Source organism: Chelonoidis abingdonii, chromosome 1 (genome assembly GCF_003597395.2).
Source record: "Chelonoidis abingdonii isolate Lonesome George chromosome 1, CheloAbing_2.0, whole genome shotgun sequence".
Lineage (NCBI taxonomy): Eukaryota > Metazoa > Chordata > Testudines > Testudinidae > Chelonoidis > Chelonoidis abingdonii.
Window position 1 is genome coordinate 177261942 of NC_133769.1, and position 20573 is coordinate 177282514.

Sequence of the window (20573 nt, forward strand, 5' to 3'; positions counted from 1 at the left end):
ATTTCAGTTATAGTTTCAATTAATCGTACTTTATTTACAGTTTTGATTTCAATAACCTTACAGCAGGTGTGTGAAAAGGCAAATGTTATTTTGAAAAATTACAACATGAAAATTTTATTATATAAATCAGGGGTAGGCAACCTATGGCACGCGTGCCAAACGTGGCACGTGAGCTGATTTTCAGTGGCACTCAGACTGCCCAGGTCCTGGCCACCGGTCCAGGGGGTTCTGCATTTTAATTTAATTTTAAATGAAGCTTCTTAAACATTTTAAAAACCTTATTTACTTTACATACACTAATAGTTTAGTTATATATTATAGACTTATAGAAAGAGACCTTCTAAAAACATTAAAATGTATTACTGACACGCAAAACCTTAAATTAGAGTGAATAAATGAAGACTTGGCACACCACTTCTGAAAGGTTGCCCATCCCTGATGTAAATTGTGATGACTGGCTGGACTTCTGATAGTTTAAAATATTATACAAATCTCATTGGTGAAGTTTAGTAAGAGATAATGAAGTGCTGCAGTCTTGTTTGCATTTGTATCGCTAGAACACTTTGACTAATGATTCGTTGGCTAGCCATACTGACAAGGACATTGGCTACTTATAACACTGTCTATATAAGCACAATCTACTTTTGTGTCAGGCTTCTTCCTAGTAATCAGCTTATACTCTGTTTACTTTCTGTATTAACCAAACCTTCCGTGACACTGCTTGTATAGGGTCTTATTCATATTGTCCTATTAAAAGCCTGAGGACTTCTGACCCACATGCCTACCTACTGTGCTAGACCTCTGGTGCCATAACCATTTTAAATAGTGATTTCCTTTTCGTTCTTCTGAATCACAGGTGGTCTCTGTGCATTGAATCAGAATCATGGGATTGTTTGATAAGCTAGCAGGATGGCTTGGTCTGAAGAAGAAGGAGGTTCATGTTTTGTGCCTTGGGTTGGACAATAGTGGCAAAACAACTATCATTAATAAACTTAAACCTTCAAACGTAAGTAGCCTCAGTTTACTGCTAACTCTCTCTTGCCAAATGTTATTGCAAAGTTGATGGAGGAAAAAAGTGAAGGTCTGTTTATAAGCTAAGAAAATATAATGTATAAAAATACCAAAAATAAAATAAAATTAATAAAACTTCAGTCCAATTACAAACCTGGCTTTATATATGTGTATATACATATTTTTAAAATTGTGTTTCATAACCAACCACCACCACCTACTAATATGCCTAGTGTCTTCTCAGATCACAGGATAAAGAAGGGTTTATGATGGATGAGATTAAAAGTGGGCTGTAAACTGTTTTTATTTTGAAGAAATAAATATTATAATTTGAAACTTCATTTATTTGGGACAAGTAGTTTTACTGCAACTAGCACTCGTCTGTAAACAACATTATCTTTGTCTTAAACTATTAATGATTAAAGATGCTGCTACATAGCTAGGAAATTAAGAGTGAGAATGTAAAACTTTTATGGTGAAGTCAGCATTAGTACTTTCCAAATTAATGGACTATGACCATCAGAAGTACTAATCCATTGCTAAAAAGAGAGTGTGAGTTCACCATCAAGTCTGTGTAACGAGTGTCCATGAAGAGGTACATATTGCTCTTATATTGGTCTGGAATAACTAGTAACTATGACATTTGGGGTAATAAGTGTACTATGGATGAAAATTGGAGACTCTTCCCTACATTTTACTTTCCATGCATTCAAGGATTCTGGATGTGTTGTGTCAGCATGAGTCCACCACTTAATGTTCACTAACATTGTATTGTTAGTTAAATATCCTTATATATTTAATGGGATTGATATCTTAAAGGCAGGAGACTTTTTGCAAAATCATGTCATTATAAGAGGTTGCAATTATAAAGGTACTGAAGAGGCCTGCCTAATTTCCTTGTCTCCAGTATTTTGCTCGATAAAATGTAATTGGATCCTATGAAAGGTAGAACTAAATACTATAAAATTAACTTTTGGGAAGATGCAAGTACCACACAACCAGCACAATTACTGATGTTTCATGTTTGTCTTGTTCATAACTAGAAAGGAAGGAACAGCCCTCACTGTGTACATACTATAACCCTCATGGCCACAGACACCAAAATCCTTTTACCTGTAAAGGGTTAAGAAGCTCAGGAAACCTGGCTGACACCTGACCCAAAGGACCAATAAGGGGACAAGATACTTTCAGATCTTGGTGGAGGGAAGTCTTTTTTGTTTGTGCTCTTTGTTTTGGGGGTTGTTCGCACTTGGGACTAAGAGGGACCAGACATCAATCCAGGCTCTCCAAATCTTTCTGAACCAGTCTCTCATGTTTCAAATGTGTAAGTAACAGCCAGGCAAGGCATGTTAGTCTTATTTTTGTCTTCTCAACTTGTAAATGTTCCTTTTTGCTGAAAGGATTTTACCTCTGTTTGCTGTAACTTTGAACCTAAGGCTAGAGGAGGTTCCTATGGGCTCTTGGAATCTGATTACCCTGTAAAGTTATTTTCTATCCTGATTTTACAGAGATGATTTTTACCTTTTCTTTCTTTAATTGAAAGCCGCCTTTTTAAGAACCTGATTGATTTTTCCTTATTTTAAGATCCAAGGGGGTTGGATCTGGACTCGCCAGGAATTGGTGGGGGAGAGGAGGAGGGATGGTTAAATTCTCCATGTGTTAAGATCCAAAGGGTTGGATTGGTGTTCACCAGGAACTCGGTGAAAAAGTCTCTCAAGACTGTCCAGAAAAGGGAGCTAGTACTTGAGAGTGGTGGCAGCGAGACCAGATCTAAGCTGGTAGTTAAGCTTAAAGGTGTTTATGCAGGTCCCCACATCTGTACCCTAAAGTTCAGAGTGGGGGAAAAACCTTGACAGTTCTCAAAAGTGATGACCTTGGATCTTCTTATAATATCTGTTTTTATAGTGCAGTATCCAGAGCATGTGTTAAGTCTTGAAGTTAGCACTAAGGTATGGCAGTGATAGGCACAATAAAAACCTAAAATAAATAAGCTAATTATATGAGTAAAGCAAGTAGAAACTATCTCCTCCTGTTTACTTCATCAGTCACATTATGGTAGTTATTTGTGAATATATTGTAAAGTGAAAATATGCAATAACACTATTTATTTTATTAATTTGTTAAAATGTAACAAACTTCATTAGATCAGAGTCCCTGAAAACTACTAATTCTGATAAATGAATTAGTTCACCTGACAAATTGCTCTGAACTGTCAGCTAATGATCAGAGTACAAAGCCAATGAATATATTTCAGGCTGAGCAGTCACCTTGGAAGGAGAGCTTGAGAGAGGCATTAAAAAACAAACACAACCCAGCTCCCTTTACCACCTGCCAGCTAGAATTTTGTTCTCCACTGTTTAATTATAAAATTCAAAGAAGTCATCTGTAATTTCTAGTATAAGATATCCTTGAAAGAAAGTTGTACTTTCTGTGTTTAGTGCAGTGTCGTGACCTCTTAATGATGGAAACTGCTGGCCAAACTACTTCTTGAGGTGGTGAAAATGACTTTTTTTTTTCATAATGGTTTTAAAAATTAATAAACTAAGCCAGTTTTAGTGTATATGTGGGGGGGGAAGCCAGTTGCTTGTAAACATCTTTTATAAATAAGATTTTAGAGGCTCTTATTTTCTCAAAAGCTGGACTCTTTGCAGCCTTGTTGTTGTTTTTTCTGAAAGATTCTGTCATATTGCACCAACTTTCCAGAAAAGTTGCTCTGGTAACCAGGCTTTTTGTTGACCTGTGGTGCTCTGTTTTGTCCCAACCTTCCCTTCTTTGGTAAGCAGGGTACTTTCATTGAAGTGCTCTGGTAGTTGACTAAAAACTAGGTCAACATAAGAACCTAAAAATTCAAGCTACTGCTTCCCAATGTAAATAGGTTCCTGATGTAGCTTGCGATAGGATATATTGTCCCAATATTCTTTCTCTTTCTATTTACTTCTCTTTGGGTTGAAAGTGTGACCTCCAGAGGGTAAAAATACTTGGCTTCTTTGTACTCTGACCTCATTGGTAACTCTTCAACCCAGAAAGCTATCACTTTCTGTGATAATATGTTACTTAGCTCTGGTCAGTATGTAGTCTGTACAGAAACTATAACTTAAAGTTTGTTGCAAAAGCAAGGGAATTCAGTATTAAGGCTGAAACATCCTCACTCCTGAGCCTTGGCCATAGGTAATGCAAGGTTTCCATTTTTTTTTTTTTGCTAGAAAATCCAAAACTTGGATCTTGAGATAGAGGAAATCATGGGAAAGTATGTTAACTACCTGCTATGTCCATGCAGAGGTCTTCTATGTTACTCAAATGTTTCCTGAATGTTATATATTGCACCAAAATTTGGGGGAATATAAATAATTTAGAAATAGTTACATTTCAGTAGCTGTGTTCTAACTTAATGAGTTTGTTGTAAAACATGATTTTTTTCTCTTTTTAAGGCTCAAACTCAAGACATAGTTCCAACAATAGGATTCAGTATAGAAAAATTCAAGACATCCAGGTAACACCACTTTTGTGTACACAGAATTAGTCTTTCTCTTTCAATGTAATGTAATCAAACATGACGATGTGTGGTGACGTAATGAAGTGTCATTTGAGTCACTCATGTTGCTGTATCATGATATGTTGTATGTACTGGTGCTGCTCTCTAATGTGTGAAGAGGCCAATAATATTTTGCAGTACTGCATGAGAGACTTGGTTTTGATTCCTGACCTCACTTATAGAATCAGTAGGGCTGGGACTCTACTGATTCCGTGTGTGTAGTCTTTAGGCATGTCTCAAATCACTGAATATTAACCTGTACTAGGTTAAGAAGTATCACTGAGATACTTTGAAGGGATCTCAGTCTTCTCTGATTAACTGAAAAATGGTGGCTGTAGCCTTGACGATATGAAAGTTCCATTGTTTAAAGTCAGGAAAAGAGGGGGAAATCATCAGTTTCAAGAAGGATGGTAGACTGGCAATTGCCTCAACACATCCCACTTGTGTGCCTAAAAATTTTTTTAAAAATATGGGAGAATAATGAAAAACCCCTAATGTAACTTGAAAATATTTTGAAAAATATTGTGCAGGCAGTCTTCAAAGTAGTGTGGCATGTTGGTTTGGAGACCTGCAAGAAATTCATAAAAGCAGCAAAGAGTCCTGTGGCACCTTGTAGACTAACAGACGTATTAGAGCATGAGCTTTCGTGGGTGAATACCCACTTTGTCGGTTGCATTCATGAGTTTCTTACTTGGACTGGGATTGATGGGAGTAATATTTTGTAATTGCTTTGGATCACCTGGTATCACCTACAAAGCATAATGTTTTGACCACTGCTAGGAGAGGACAGGATACATCCTTCTGTACTGCTGTCCTTTATCTGCTTTTTGAGTTGGTTAGCAGGGGAGGTGCAGAGTGGCAGTCACATTTTTATACATAACAAGAGTGTTTACGTGCATCTGACGAAGTGGGTATTCACCCATGAAACCTCATGGCCCAATATATCTGTTAGTCTATAAAGTGCCACAGGACTCTTTGCTGCTTTTACAGATCCAGACTAACACGGTTAAACCTCTGGTACTTGAGTTCCTGGAATCTTCTTATATATATAGCTTCTTACACTGTGCTCAACGCCATAGTACCTGAGTACCTTCCAGCAGTGCATTAAGCAGTGTGACTGCACATCAGTCATGTAGTGTTTGTTCTCTCATCCTCTCCCAGGTCGAGAAGTGTGTGCAGTAAAGTGTCTTGTTTTGGTAGGGCTTTAGGGTTATTGTTTTGTTTTGCAATTTTTGCTTAAATATATGTGGTGGTGGTGGTATGTATTTATGTTAGAGAAGGCAAGCACAAAGAAATGCACTTTGCACTTAGAGTGAAAGGCGGTAAGGTTTGTGATGGTTCCTACTTTTGTGAAGGATTTCATTCCACAATCTTACTGGCCCCTGAGAAAGTTCTGTCTGCCACACAGATAAGCTTTATATGCTGTTATTGTAGAAAGTTCCCTTGTGCCAGAGGAGCTTAGTTGTTGACCACAGTCAAGTATAGAGAACAGAGAACAGCTTTGATGTATTCATGGTGGCCTGTGTTGCTGAGAAGTGTATTTTCTAATCAAAGTTTCCTAAGTGTGCTGAAGGCTTCATGTCCTGGTGTATCACTATCACATTGTTGTAGTCTGGCTGAGAAGTGATGAAGTCATGAATAACAGAGGCGAGGTAGTCGTTCACCAGGATGCGTTGAAGTCTCCTAGTCAGCTGAAGATGATAGAAAGAGTTCATCACAAATGCTCCTATGAGAGAGCTTAGCATCATCAAGGAATCCAAGAGTTCTTTCAAACTGCAGATCAAATTAATGAATTCTGCGTGAGCACCTTCAAGCAAAGAAGACTGCATTGGAGCTGCAAATTCCTCAAAATGTTTTCTTCTACCAGCATCATTTCTGTCTTTCTCAGGTGTATGAAGCTTGAGCCAACTGTTCATCCATGAGCTGTCCAATCACTGGGCTACTTGATGATATTGGTGTGTGATTGAAATATGACCATTCATATCATTAATACTGCCACTGTTAGATAATTGCAACAAATCTTGTACAAAGCATGTCATTTAAGATGTCAATGGAGAAGTTATGATTTGCTGAGTATGATTATCTTGTGTTTATTCATGTATCATTTTTGTATCTGAAGTTATAAATATTGACTATATACTGGCATCTTACATGTGTGCTGTATTCCTGGGCACCATCTACCAAATACGATTTATATCTAGTACTCCTGGGGGATTCTGCATGCCCGCAGAAAACGCACTCCCCTTCCCACAGAATTCCTGTGCTTCCCTGCAGAAAATGGCAGGGAAGCCGGGGGGACCACCACCCAGACCCTCCCTGCTGAGCCCCAACCACCTTCACTTGGATCCCCTGTAGAGTCCCATTGCCCCTGCACCGGAACCCCCCAATAAGCCCCTGTGCATCCAGATCTCCCACTGAGCTGCCCACATCCAGATTGTCCCACACAGAAACCTCTCCCCCCACACTAAGTCCCTCCACGCTTGGATCCTGCTGGATCCACCTGGCACAGAGGGGCAGGGCCCCAGGGTGTTTCTGTGGCAGGCCCAGCTCTTGTGCTGTGTCAGGGTCAGGTGCAGCCCCACTGCTGAGTCCCTGTGCCGGGGGATGTGGGCACTTCAGGGTGTTCTCCCAGCTCAATACAGCCAGTGGCCAGTGCTCCCCACTGCCATGCTGGAGCAAACATGTGTTGGAAAAAAAATGCAGAATTTAAAATATTGTGCAGATAATTTTTAATTTTTTGGTGCAGAATTCCCTCAGGGGTAATCTAAGTAGACAGCTTTGTGTTGATGGCCCATCAAAGACACTTCGCTCTCACAATGGGTCATAGAAGAAACTCATTCTACCCCAATGGCTCTTCCTGCGGATACTTCAGGCTCCAATAGGCCATCGCTACCCCATATGAGTCATTAAGCCATGTAAGGACATGTGATATGCTCCTATGACCTTGGACTCCCTCTTGTGCCAGTAACTTTCCATAGACAGGGCTGTGAGCTTTCTTTGAAACAGAAAATGTCCAGCCACATGGCAGAGTGTAGAAGACTCCTGGGATGACTTCATTTTGCCTCTTTCCTGCTCTGATTTTCTGGATTGTGGATTTACAACTAAAAGGAACATATTGGACTATGGACTGAGGACCTTCCAATCATAGTATATCAGGGTTGGAAGGGACCTCAGGAGGTCATCTAGTCCAAACCCCGGCTCAAAGCAGGACCAATTCCCAACTAGATCATCCCAGCCAGGGCTTTGTCAAGCCTGACCTTAAAAACCTCTAAGGAAGCAGATTCCACCACCTTCCTAGGTAACCCATTCCATTTCTTCACCACTCTCTGAGTGAAAAAGTTTTTCCTAATATCTAACCTAAACCTCCCCCACTGCAACTTGAGACCATTACTCCTTGTTCTGTCATCACGTACCACTGAGAACAGTCTAATCCATACCTTTTTAGAACCCTTCAGGTAGTTGAAAGCAGCTATCAAATCCTCCTATTTTTGTCTTCTGCAGTCTAATCCCAGTTCTTCCTCATAATTCGCGCTCCTGCCCTAATCATTTTTGTTGGCCTTCACTGGACTCTTCCAATTTTTCCACATTCTTCTTGTAGGGTGGGGCCCAAAACTGGACACAGTACTCGGGTGAGGCCTACCAATGTCGAATAGAGGGAATAACACATCCTCGATCTGCTGCCAGTGCCTACTTATAACAGCCAAATGCTAGCTTTCTTGCAACAAGGGCACACTGTTGACTCATATCCCGCTCTCATCCACTGTAATACCTAGGTCCTTTCCTGCAGAACTGCTTCCTAGCCATTCGGTCTCTAGTCTGTAAAGTGAATGGGATTCTTTCATCCTAAGTGCAGGATCTGCACTTGCCTTGTTGAACCTCATCAGGTTTCTTTTGGCCCAGTTCTACATTTGTCTAGTCCTCTGTATCCTAATCCCTACCCTCCAGCGTATCTACCACTCCTCCCAGTTTAGTGTCATCTGGAAACTTGCTGAGAGTGCAGTCACGCCATCCTCCAGATCATTAATGAAGTTATAAAAACCGGCCCCAGGACCGACCCTTGGGGCACTCTGCTTGAAACAGGCTGCCAACTAGACATGGACCGTTGATCACTACTGTTGAGCCCAACGATCTAGCCAGCTTCTATCCACCTATATGTCCAACATCCAGCCCATACACTTCAACTTGCTGGCAGAAACTGTGGGAGAACCGTTATCAAAAGCTTTGCTAAAGTCAAGGAATAACACATCACTGCTTTTCTCTCATCCACAGACCCAGTTATCTCCTCATAGAAAGCGATTAGGTTAGTCAGCGTATGACTTGCCTTTGGTGAAATCCATGCTGACTGTTCCTGATCACTTTCCTCTCCTCTAAGTGCTTCAGAATTGATTCCTTGAGGACCTGCTCCATGATTTTTCCAGGGACTGAGGTGAGGCTGACTGGCCTGTAGTTCCCCGGATCTTCCTCCATCCCTTTTTTAAAGATGGGCACTACATTAGCCTTTTTTCAGTCATCCGGGAGCTCCCCCGTTCGCCATGAGTTTTCTAAGATAATGGGCAATGGCTCTGCAATCACATCCGCCAACTTCTTTAGCACCCTCGGATGCAGTGCATCTGGCCCCATGGACTTATGCTCATCCAGTTTTTCTAAATAGTCCTGAACCACTTCTTTCTCTACAGAGGGCTGGTCGCCTTCCCCTCATACTGTGCTGCCCAGTGCAGCAGTCTGGGTTCGTGAAGACAGAGGCAAAAAAGTCATTGAGTACATTAGCTTTTTCCACATCCTCTGTCACTAGGTTGCCTCCCTCATTCAGTAAGGGGCCCACACTTTCCTTGACTTTCTTCTTGTTGCTAACATACCTGAGGAAACCCTTCTTGTCACTCTTAACTTCTCTTGCTAGCTGCAACTCCAAGCGTGATTTGGCTTTCCTGATTTCACTCCTGCATGCCTGAGCAATATCTTTATACTCCTCCTTGGTCATTTTGTCCAGTCTTCCACAATCTTTTGGAAGTTACCAGAGAAACCTTACAAGCCAGCAGTCTATAACATCACTGCTACAAACCTGATATAAGAACATTGCAATTATTGTATGTATATGTTGTCTACTAACCGTTTTAACTCTCGTCTTCTTTTCTTTTATTAATAAACCTTTAAATTTTAATTACTCTAAAGGATTGTCAGTAGTGTGATTATTGGGTAAGATTTGAGTTGTATATTGACCTGACTGTGTGGCTGATCTCTTGAGATCAACTGACTCCTTTGTTTGATAAAATTGGTTTTCCCACAATGGCTCATCATAGAGTCCAGTGTCTGGCTGGAATGCCTAAAAAGACTGCATTTTTGACTTCTTGCTAACCAATGTGGTGATACAGAAGTTTAATTTTGTTATTGACTTGGTATAATCTAATAATAGAATAACCACAGGTATGCGGTGAGTCTGTCCTATTTCTTGCAGTCTGTCCTGAATCTGGCATTCTCAGCTGTGACCCACTGAGTCACAGTGACAGTGTGGCTGTAAGTGATGTGTATATTACTGACACTTCAGTCTATCATTTGGTCAGTTCACCTAGTGGCTGCATGTAGATGTTGGAAAGGCCTGGAGAGAGAATTATTCTTTGTGGATTCCACAAGTGAGAGGTCTAGTGATTCAGATGTAGTTTCCCATAAGTACTCTTTGAGTCCTTCCTGGATGGATGCACCCAAAACATTTTAGTGCATTACTCTGTAACCTTGCCACTTCTCTCAAATGAGATGGCAGTATCTCCTGGGCAACAGTATCAAATGCTGCAGAGAAGTCCATGAGGAGGAGAATGGATGTCTGCCCTCTATCTGTTGGCAAGAAGAGCTCATCTATCAATGACACTAAAGCTGTTTTAGTTCCATTGTCTGGCCTGAATCCAGATTGTGCCTGGTGTAGAGTATTCAGTTCAGTTAGATGAAAAACTTGGCCTTCAGTAGCTTATCTGTGAACGTGCTTAGGAATATGAGGTTTGACATTGGGTGGTTGTTTTCTAGAACCATCTTGATTGGACTAGTACATGTTTGAAGGGAGAAGGGAAGATTCCTTCTCTGAATGATGTGTTGGCTATTTTGGTCAGGACAGGAGTGGCACCAGATGCTAATAGCACCAAGCCAATGCTAGTGGCACCAAGGGAAGAGGGGCATGGGTTGGATTCTCAAGTAGGTTGACTCTTTTTGGGCATCCAGAACTTCTTGAGCAAATGTACTGAACTGTGGGAGTGCAGGTGAGTGGATCCATGCTGTTTAAGAAGACTTCCCAAATGAATTGTTCAGGAATGTAAGATAACAGTATTTTGCAGCACTTGATGCTCGATACTGGTGCAGTTTGTAGGCACTCAAAGTTGTTAAAGCAGTTTGCCACCCTGGATAGCAACTTAGGGCTGGATGTGGCAGTTTCAGTGGAGGCTGATAGAGAAGTTCTCTTGGCCTGTAATACAGCCCACCATTGGTTTTGAGGAATTTATATTTGGTCCTGTGTGCATCAGCCTTTATTTCCCACCATTTTTGTACGTGAGTTTCCATCCCTCTCTCCATCCAGCACACAGTGTCAGAAAACCAATCAGATGCATGTGGGCGATTTAGTAGGAAGGGGCTGTTTGGGGCCAGCATGTCAATGGTGTAGAATAGTATACGACGATGACTCACTCGGTCTTTGACTCCCTGCCGTGTGGATGGAGTGCTGTTGTCCTTTAGCAGGCTTTGGAATATATTGGCATATGAGAGTCTCTTCGGTCAGATCAGGATTATTGGTCTATCATGTTGCCTGCAAGCTGGAAGGTCTCTGACCACTGCTTTAATGAGGCCATAGCCCATTCAAGACGATGGCTAGGTTGTGATGACTTCTGTCTTACATACAGGCTCCAGCTCAGGTCCATAGTAAACCAGCTGCTTGAGTTACACCTGAGATGACCTGTGAAACTCCTAGGAAGGCAAGTGAGGAGATGAGTTTGGGGGCTTTTGCCTTGTAGCCTTGTTGATTTTATTAATGTCAAATGATGAGTAATCTGTGTGTATTTCACCACCATTGCCAACAAGATTTCTGAGCTCCTTTATGATGAATCCTTGAGTCTGTGGTGGCCTGTAAATTAGCATAAAATCTGTTAGCTTTGGCTCTGGTTTCTAGCATAAGTGTATGAATTTGAAAGAAGTTGTCTTTCTTGAGGGACCTCTGTTGCATTTGATGTTTGCAGAGATGATTAATACAGTGCTGCCTGCCTTCTTGTCTTGTTTTGTTCTGTGATGTACTGATTATCCTGGAGGAATTGGTTGGACTAGCACAGGGCTCCTGGTGTCATCCAGCTACGTCTCAGTGATGCAGCCTTTTTCAGGTGCTTCATCGCTGGCATAGTCACTATTTCAGTTTTTTCCTAATGGCAGATCTTGTATTAATCAACATCAATTTTAGTTTGCGTGGTTTGTGCTGTCTTCTTTTGACCTATTCCTAAATAATGATCCTGTGCAGTGTATGGGTGATAAGATGTCTGGAATCTGGTTTCTTATATATGCTCTTCTGTTTTCTTGGGCTGTTCCTCCCAATTTAACAACGATAAGTGAAGTGGATTGTGTCACGGAATGGTCCAAGTTAAGGAACAGTTGTCTTGTTTGCTAGATGCTAGAGGAAAGGCAGATCTCCTGTATATCTTTTTGGTGCAGCAACCTGCTTGAGTCCTTGGAAGGGGAGGAGCTTGAGGAATGTGTTCCTGAAGTAGTGTTGGGTGCGCTGGAAGCGTGGTGGCATGCCATCCATGGAAGTCTTGCCACTGTCATTACCGTTGCTAGGTAGGCTTGATCCCCACAAGAGAAAACATCAATGTGATCAGATATCCATTTTCTGGAAGTATACTATCAGTGTTATGACTCCCCCTATTGCTCTTACTTGCTTTGGGAGGGAAATGGTTAGTTATATAGTGGCCTTCTGACCAGCAGGTGGTTGTGAAGGTGAAGAAACAGGGCTGGGGCTCAAGTATCCTTCTTTGTAAGAGAGGAGAGCCTTGTTCATGGGGCTGGTTCCTGTTCTGAGGGGCTGGGAGATTACTCACAGCTTCACTTTCACCTTTTAGAAAATCTTCATTCTATTTCCAAATTTTCAAGAAGTCAGGAGTGACCAGAGGTCCCTCTCCTGCTGCTTCCAGTTGTGCTGGCCATGTGTGGAGCTTGCTGGAGCTGGTTCCTGCTGCAGAGAGGGAGGAAAGAGTGGTCAGAGAAGTTAGAAACCTGTGTCCTTTAAGGGCACTAAGCAACCTGGTCAGTTTCCCTCTGTAGACAATCCCTCATACGGAACTTAATACAAACACAAATAATGTCAGTAGGCTAGCTTTGCCCACATTTTACTTAGCTTCATTTATATGGATGCTTCTTATTTGATTCCAGAAGTTGATCAAAATGTTGTTTTGTAACTCTTTCATAAGTGGACTTATGATTGTACTTAGTGTTTGGGTTAAATGCTGAAGATACAGAAGACCATTGTCTGCCTAACTGCTTGGGGAAACCCAATAGTACTCAAATGTTGAGCAAATTAAAATATTACATTGTAAGAATTCTTTCTTGAGGGATAATTCTGCCCACTGAAGTCAATGACAGCCATCTGTGCATATTAAGGCATGCCATGAAATTTAAAAATCACACTTCCATCTGAATTTTATTTATCTATTACACTGTTTCTGTATGATTGACATAAAGAAAAAACATTTCACTCCCGACTTGTTTCCTTTTTATATTTGATACTACTTTGTGTAGTCAGTTATTTTCCCTGTTCTTTTGTGTGTGGGTCTTTCACACAGCAGAAGAGGGAAGAGAGAACATTTTTTTAATGGGAAGTTATGATTGTACAACCACAAAAACTGGCAGGAAGGCTCTGGGGGTTGGTGTCATATGGAAGTTTATTTTGATTTTTTTTTTTTTAAGTTTTACGTTAACTGTCCATTTTAAAAGTGTTAAATGAAAATGAGGAAAATATTTTTTTGTTGTATGGGATCTGTACCTCACTCTTCCTTCCTTTTTCAGTTTGTCTTTCACCGTGTTTGACATGTCAGGTCAAGGGAGATACAGAAACCTGTGGGAACATTACTACAAGTGAGTAATATTTTTAAATTCTAAAACATTGCTGTTAATAGTAGCTAAATATTTTTTTAAAATTTAGAGAGAGGTATAACAAGTTACAAGAGCTGGAAGTTGATGCTAGACAATTTCGGACTGGAAATAAGGTGCACATTTTTAAGTGAGGGTATTTAACTATTGGCACAACAGTCACTGTGGTGGATTCCCCATAACCAGAAAAATTTAAATCAAGATTTGATATTTTTCTAGAAGGTATACTCTAGTTCAAACAGGAATTAATTCATGGAAGGCCTATAGCCTTCATTATACGGGAGGTTGGACTAGATGATCATAATGGTCCCATCTGGTTTTATAATATATGAAAATTAAAAAGTGTGGTTTTACTAGCTCTTTGATTATTATTAGTCCTAAAATTTATGATGATAGCTTTATAAGCAACTTATATGAGTCATGGAGGAGTGTGGTTCTTGTGCTACTACTGTTACTAAAAATATTGTTCTTAAACAAAGGTTTAAGCAACATTCCACTTCTAAACTAATTGGCTTGGAGTTATCCAGTGCTTTATAATGGCTATGGTAGTCTCATTAAGTATTCTTGTACTGAGACATCAAGCTTTTGTTAGATGTAGCTATGTGTTTCTGATTAAACCATAATACTCACTGTAGGTTTATACTGGATTGTTAGTATAAATAATTCAAAACACATCTCACTTAGAACAATAAAATATGGGATAAGAGAGCATGTGGAAATAGAAAATGAGATTTATGAACAGTTGGTAGCAAGCATATGTATGGGGACTGGTTGTTAGTTCACTGAGGGCAGCATAGAAAAGGAGAAATTAACACTTTTTTAAAAAAAAAAAAAAAAAAAAGGTTGGGGGATCACAGGTAGAGGATGGATATCTTACCATTTTTCTGACATTCATATCCACTTTGAGGCCTGGATGAACCTAAACGATGCTGATTTACTGCTGTTTTTGTAGACAATTGTAATGCAAAACTTCAAAGAACGAGGCGTCTATGTAATTATCTGTGTGCTAACAAATTTTATGCCTTTTATCCTATATGTTGTGGCAAAAATCAAATAAATGCACTTAATAAAATTGTGCTGTTCTTTTGGCACATGCCCTATCTTTAGATTTTTCCATTTTATTTCTTGCTGATATTAACATTTGAAACTCCTTTTTTAGTGATTTCTAGCTTCTAACCTACTCTGTTGATATCATTTATATGAATATGAAGGCCAATAGTGAGCAAGACAAAAGTAACCTGAATTCTCCATTTTGAATGCTTGAATGTTGATGTGTTTATTATTGATAAATTTTGCTGTAATATTCTTTATTGTTCCTCTTTCTCTCTTTTATTTATTTATTTTTTAAATTGGAATTAACATGGAGGCTTTTCCTGCAAAAATGAGTTGGCAGTTTGAGAAATTGTCAGACAGCTATTTTGTAAATGTGCATTAAGGCTGGGATTTTCAAAGCAACCTAAGGGTATTAGGTGCCAAATTTGGATACGATTTGGATGCCAAATTCCCAGAAACTGCTTTTTTTTTTTTTTTTTTTTTTTAATTTCAGTCAAAGCGTGTGATAGGAGGAACACCTTAATGCCAATTTTTAATACAGTGATGTCCTATGTGGGAGAAAATCAGTGTGTGCACAACTGGTTAGTTTTCATTTGTATCATGTCCACAGTTTGAGTATAATTTCTTAGCGGTAACACTGACACTACAGTGCACTTTAATATCAATATCCTCCCTATCCAGTGCAGTTCTTTTATCTATATGGGATTTAATTCCAGTTAAAAGTAGGACACAGAAAAGCAATAGACCTCTACCTCGATATAACGCTGTCCTTGGGAGCCAAAAAACCTTACCACGTTATAGGTGAATCCGCATTATATTGAACTTGCTTTGATCCACCAGAGTGCGCAGCCCCCCTCCCCCCCGGGGCACTGCTTTACCGCATTATATCCGAATTCGTGTTATATTGGGTCGCATTACATCGAGGTAGAAGTATATAATAAACTAGTAAAGATAAGCAAGACAGCCATTTTTCTGTACTTGCAAAGTTAATCTACAGGTCTGATCTAGACCTGTGCACATAAATAGGTACTTCCAAGTATTTGACACTCTTGGACTTTTTTCATATCTGACTTACACCTCTCTCTTCAAGGGTACATAACTTGAAATCTGATTTAATGATGCATATGGTATCTTGACTCTCGAATATTGTCCCTGTTAGAGTGTGTGTGTGTGTGAGAGAGAGAGAGAGACAGACATAGGAGAATCTTGTTTCTTTGTAAGTAAATATATGCTAGAATTGTAACTTCACGATAGTATTATTGTACAAACCTGATGTTAACACTTCATTTTGGTAGTTTCAGATATGCTGGAACATTCACAGCAAATATTAAGCATTTGCTTACAATTTATTTAGCTTTTTATGCAATATACACCAATAAGTGTGGGCCTAGTCATGCAATCTTAACTTGGCCAAATTTCCCACTCTCTTCAATAGCAGTGGTACGTGATCAAGAACTGCAGGATTGGGTTGTATTGTGGAGATGAGAGGGGATGAACATACTGGTAGCTGACCTTCAAGGAAGATTAAGATGCAGAGAAAAAGATTACAAAAAATTCAGTAAAATGCAAAAATATTTATAAGGGTTTCTTGTATACAGTTCAGAAAATGCATTGATATACTGTTATAAACATTTTCAATTTTTCTTTATTAGAAAGCAAAAATAACTCTCAATATTAAGTCTACAAAGTCGCTAGTTGAATTGAGTATGCATACTGAAAGTGTGTCTGCATTCTTCAAGATACTGATGGTTTAGACCATAGGGTCTCAAATCGTGGTCTGTGGACCAACAGTGGCCCATGAGCTCCATTCAGGTGGTCCGTGGATAGTTCCCTCTAAGGTGAGCGCCTGGACGACTGCACATGAGAGAATGAAGGGCCATCCAACTAATTAGTGGCTGTGAAATTGATAGTTTTTATAGCAGAAAAGTTACACTGTTAACCAAAAGGCCAGATTTCAGAAACTGACCTCAACTCAAAGGTTTTTAGCAAAAATCTTCCCTGAGATTGTAGAAATAGCTAGACAGCTCTGCATGGGAAAGGAGTAAGGAAAATATTTTGAAAGGCTTTTGTTGGTAAAAGTTTCTGAGGGAGCTTACAGATTTGCCTCTTTACTTTTCTATATTATGCAGAGAAGGCCAGGCCATTATTTTTGTCATTGATAGCAGTGATAAATTAAGAATGGTTGTGGCCAAAGAAGAACTTGACACCCTCCTGAATCATCCAGGTGAGAGAACTGTATTTTCCTACCATCTCTATATTATGTTGTATTGTTTTAAGCATAGAAACTCTTGTTATTATAGACATTCTGCATTTTAAGTAAATTTCCCTCCATTTTAGCCATTGATAGGAGCTAGAATAAAAGTAAAATGGAATTTGTATAACAAGCCAATATTTACTTCTGTTGAGGAGAACATCAAAACTTAGAACCTGATAAGATTCCTAATGTCCTCAGTAGGAGCTGGATTGGGCCTTTTTTGATCAAGGTGGAACAGAAGTTAATAGTTGCTTTGAGGGACAATAAATCATGCCATTTAAAAGCTTGGAATTCATAGACGACATGTTTGTTTTCATCTGCAATGTTTGAAAAAAATTCCATTAAGACCATGAATTACTAGAATATAACTTTTTGCTGTTTGGTTAATGCTGTACCAGACCTCAGTATTGGCCTCTGAAGAGGTAAAAACACTAGAAACTTATATTATGGCTTTGCAGCCAGAAGTAGTGATAGCTAAATGATGCCGCAATTTCAACTGTCTGAATAGGGAGGGAGATTCATGATTATTTTTAAGGTTACATTTTGAAATAAGTTATGTGGGGGGTTTCCATATTTGTTCCCAGGGTTATTGGAATTAAACCAGTTTACTCGCATAATATGGATGTTCTGACTAATCACGAGAATAAACCCTGTGCAAGAAATTTAAAGTAAAACCGCTATATACCCTAATTTTAGTTCCCAGTCTGGCATATTCTAGCACTTCAGTGAGGTGTTGATTGCTGGATCTATCACACTGAAAAGTTGAAGGGTAGGATTCTGACAACATAAGGAGAAGTTGTTTACACACTACCTCTTAGTCAGAAACACAGTTATTGTGGAAACTAATGAAGATAAAAAAGATTCTGGGGGCATTATTGGTGTAAAAACAAAATATGTACAGCTTGGTCAATGCGATTAATGAGTTGATTAGCATAAAAATTATAGTTGGGTCTGAGAGAGCTGATTGGTGAAGAGGAGAGGACCCAAGGACAGACTCTGGTACAAAAAGGAGAGACAGAAAGAACAGTTAGCAGGAGTAGATGGAGGACAGTACTGCAACAGCCAAGAGAGCAAAATGTCTAGAAGAAGAGAGTGACCTATAATACTGAAGGCTGCATAAAGAGCAAGTTCACTGTACAAATGAATGTAACCTTGTTTCCAGCGATCAAGCTTGTGACCTTCTTCAAGGCACCGTTTTCCCATTGGCCCAGGAAAGGGATATCTTGAATTTATCATAAAACAAATGTAATAGAAAAATGTTTGTTTTGCTGTTGTGAATATTCATGAAACTGCTGAATTGGTTGATAATGCAAAGGTGTATGCAAGAGTAGTAGCAATCATTCTAGCAGTCGTCATAAAAATGTAGGGCTGGAACAGAGCTCAAGAGGTTATCTAATCCATTTTTCCCATGCATGATTAGGTATACCTAGATCATCCTTGACAGCGGTGTTTCTCTAATATGTTGTTAAAAACCTCTGAGTATGGAGATTCTACAAACTGCCTAGTAAACTTGTTCCAGTGCTAAAACTCCTTTACTGTAAACTAAGTGATTACTTCTTGCTGTACCCTCCATGGACATGGAAAACAATTGATCACCAGCCTCTTTATAACAAGCTTTTGCATATTTAGAGACTATTATCATGTTCCCCCTCAACCTTCTCTTCTCTAGACTAAACATGCCCAATTCTTTCAACTTTTCCTCATAGGTCATGTTTTCCAAATCTCTCACTATTTCTGTAGCTCTCCTCTGGACTCTGTCCAGTGTGTTCACATCTTTCTTAAAGTATGGTGTCCAAAACTGGACACTGTATGTAGTCCAGCTGAGACCTGAGAACAGCATTTGCGTTTTTCACAACAGCATTGCACTAACTCATATTCAACTTCAGACCCACTCTGATCCACAGTGTTTTCTGCTGTACTGCTGCCTTGCTAGTTGTTCCCTATTTTGGCTATTTGTGCATTTGATTTTTCTTTACTAAGTGAAGTACTTTGCACTTTAGTATTTAATCTTGTTAATTTTACACCAATTCTCCAATTCATTAAGATAATTTAATTCTTCTTCCTCCCAGTTTGCTGTCCACACATTTTAAAAGTGTATTCTCCATTCCATCTTAGTTAATGAAAATACTGAATAACTCCAGATCCAAGACAGATCCCTGTGGAACCCCAATTGATGTGTCCTTTCAATTTGACAGGAAACAATTTATAACTACTGAGTATGCTCTTTCAATCAGTTGTGCACCCACATTATAATAACTTCATCTAGTTTGCTTATGAGACTGTCCTGTAGGACTGTGTCAAAAGCTTTACTGGGGTCCAGATATATCCTATCTACTGCTCTCTCCTCACCATTATGCGCGTTATCCTGTCAAAGAAGGAAATTAAGGTGGTTTGGCATGATGTGCTCTTGACAAATCAGTGTTGGCTGTTACTTATCACCTTATCCTCTAGGTTTGACTATGCTTGATTAAAGTAGTTTCAGATTTATTCAGTTAATACCTAGATTAGGCTAGTAATATGTACTGTGGCTGTTACTTGGAACAAAACCACTTCTTCCCACATGCCACTGCAGCAGTTGAGATCAATTGGTGCACTTGAGAATAGGTCCCTAGATTTAAATGGAGACTAGTGTCTAGAATTCAAAATCAATATCTCTTGAAGGTTTGGTAGAAGAGGGTTACATATCTTAGGATAAGGTATAAGTTCATGTCTTTCTTTTAGGCTTTTGTCTGGAGTGGTTGGGGAGGAGAGGATGGTAAAGTCAGTTTCATTGTGATGTTTTTATTTTTAAGAGATGCATATTGGTGTGTGCCCTGAGATGACAGTAGCTGGCTGTGTTGTGGAAATAATAACATTTTTAAAGAAAAATAAATTACTATAATTGGACAACACATACTACAAATAGTGGGTGTTTTAATGACGATTGTTCTCAGTATATTTTTATTATAACTTCTTATTCTACAGCAATTAGGATACTTGATGGTCTCTGAAGGTTGTTATCTTGCACAGATATCCACTCTTGGGTTACTTGACCTCCAGAACATGCTTCCAAGATATCTTCGAGTTTTCAGAAATCTCTTATGTAAAATTCAAGGCATCAGGGAGAGAGGGAAGATATCATGGCTTCCGACTATAACAGAGAAGCAGGCTTTAACTAGTAGCTACAGTGTTCAGATATTTGAAGGTGGCAGAGGAGAATTTCTTCTGTGTTTTTATAGGTATGTTGTAGTTGTATAACTTTGTAGCAATATATATAAAAAAAAGCTGATACTATAGAATGGAAGCAAAAGTTACAAAACCGTTTCAGCCCCAGTGTTTCACAAGTTCATAACTTTCTGATGTTTTCTTTGCATGTTCTCTAGCAAAAGATGAAAGTCTGAGGAAATTACTTTCAGACATTTCTGTTCTGTGCAGGTTAGAAAAATACTTTCTCCATTTTTAAAAAAAAAACCTCTCTTCACCAATTAAAAAATGGCTGATTTTTTTAAAATGAGGTATATAAAATAATTCCTGTTAAGAACAACCATAACCAAATTTTGGGGGAAAAAAGATGGATATGAATGATATGAAAAACTAACTGGCTACTATGTACATGTAGTAGAAAATATTAACACACAG

The 20573-nt window shown here is 39.2% G+C and overlaps 1 protein-coding gene across 2 annotated transcripts in view; it reads left to right on the forward strand.

Moving 5' to 3' along the window:
* Positions 1 to 20573, forward strand: part of ARL6 (ARF like GTPase 6) — a 36255-nt gene that overhangs the window by 6819 nt on the left and 8863 nt on the right. For both annotated transcript variants that reach the window (XM_075061974.1, XM_075061973.1), the window contains exons 2-5: positions 857 to 1006; positions 4440 to 4501; positions 13565 to 13633; positions 16831 to 16925. In XM_075061974.1, coding sequence (XP_074918075.1) covers positions 884 to 1006; positions 4440 to 4501; positions 13565 to 13633; positions 16831 to 16925 — 349 coding nt within the window. In that variant the 5' untranslated portion in view covers positions 857 to 883. The remainder of the gene's footprint in view (positions 1 to 856; positions 1007 to 4439; positions 4502 to 13564; positions 13634 to 16830; positions 16926 to 20573) is intronic.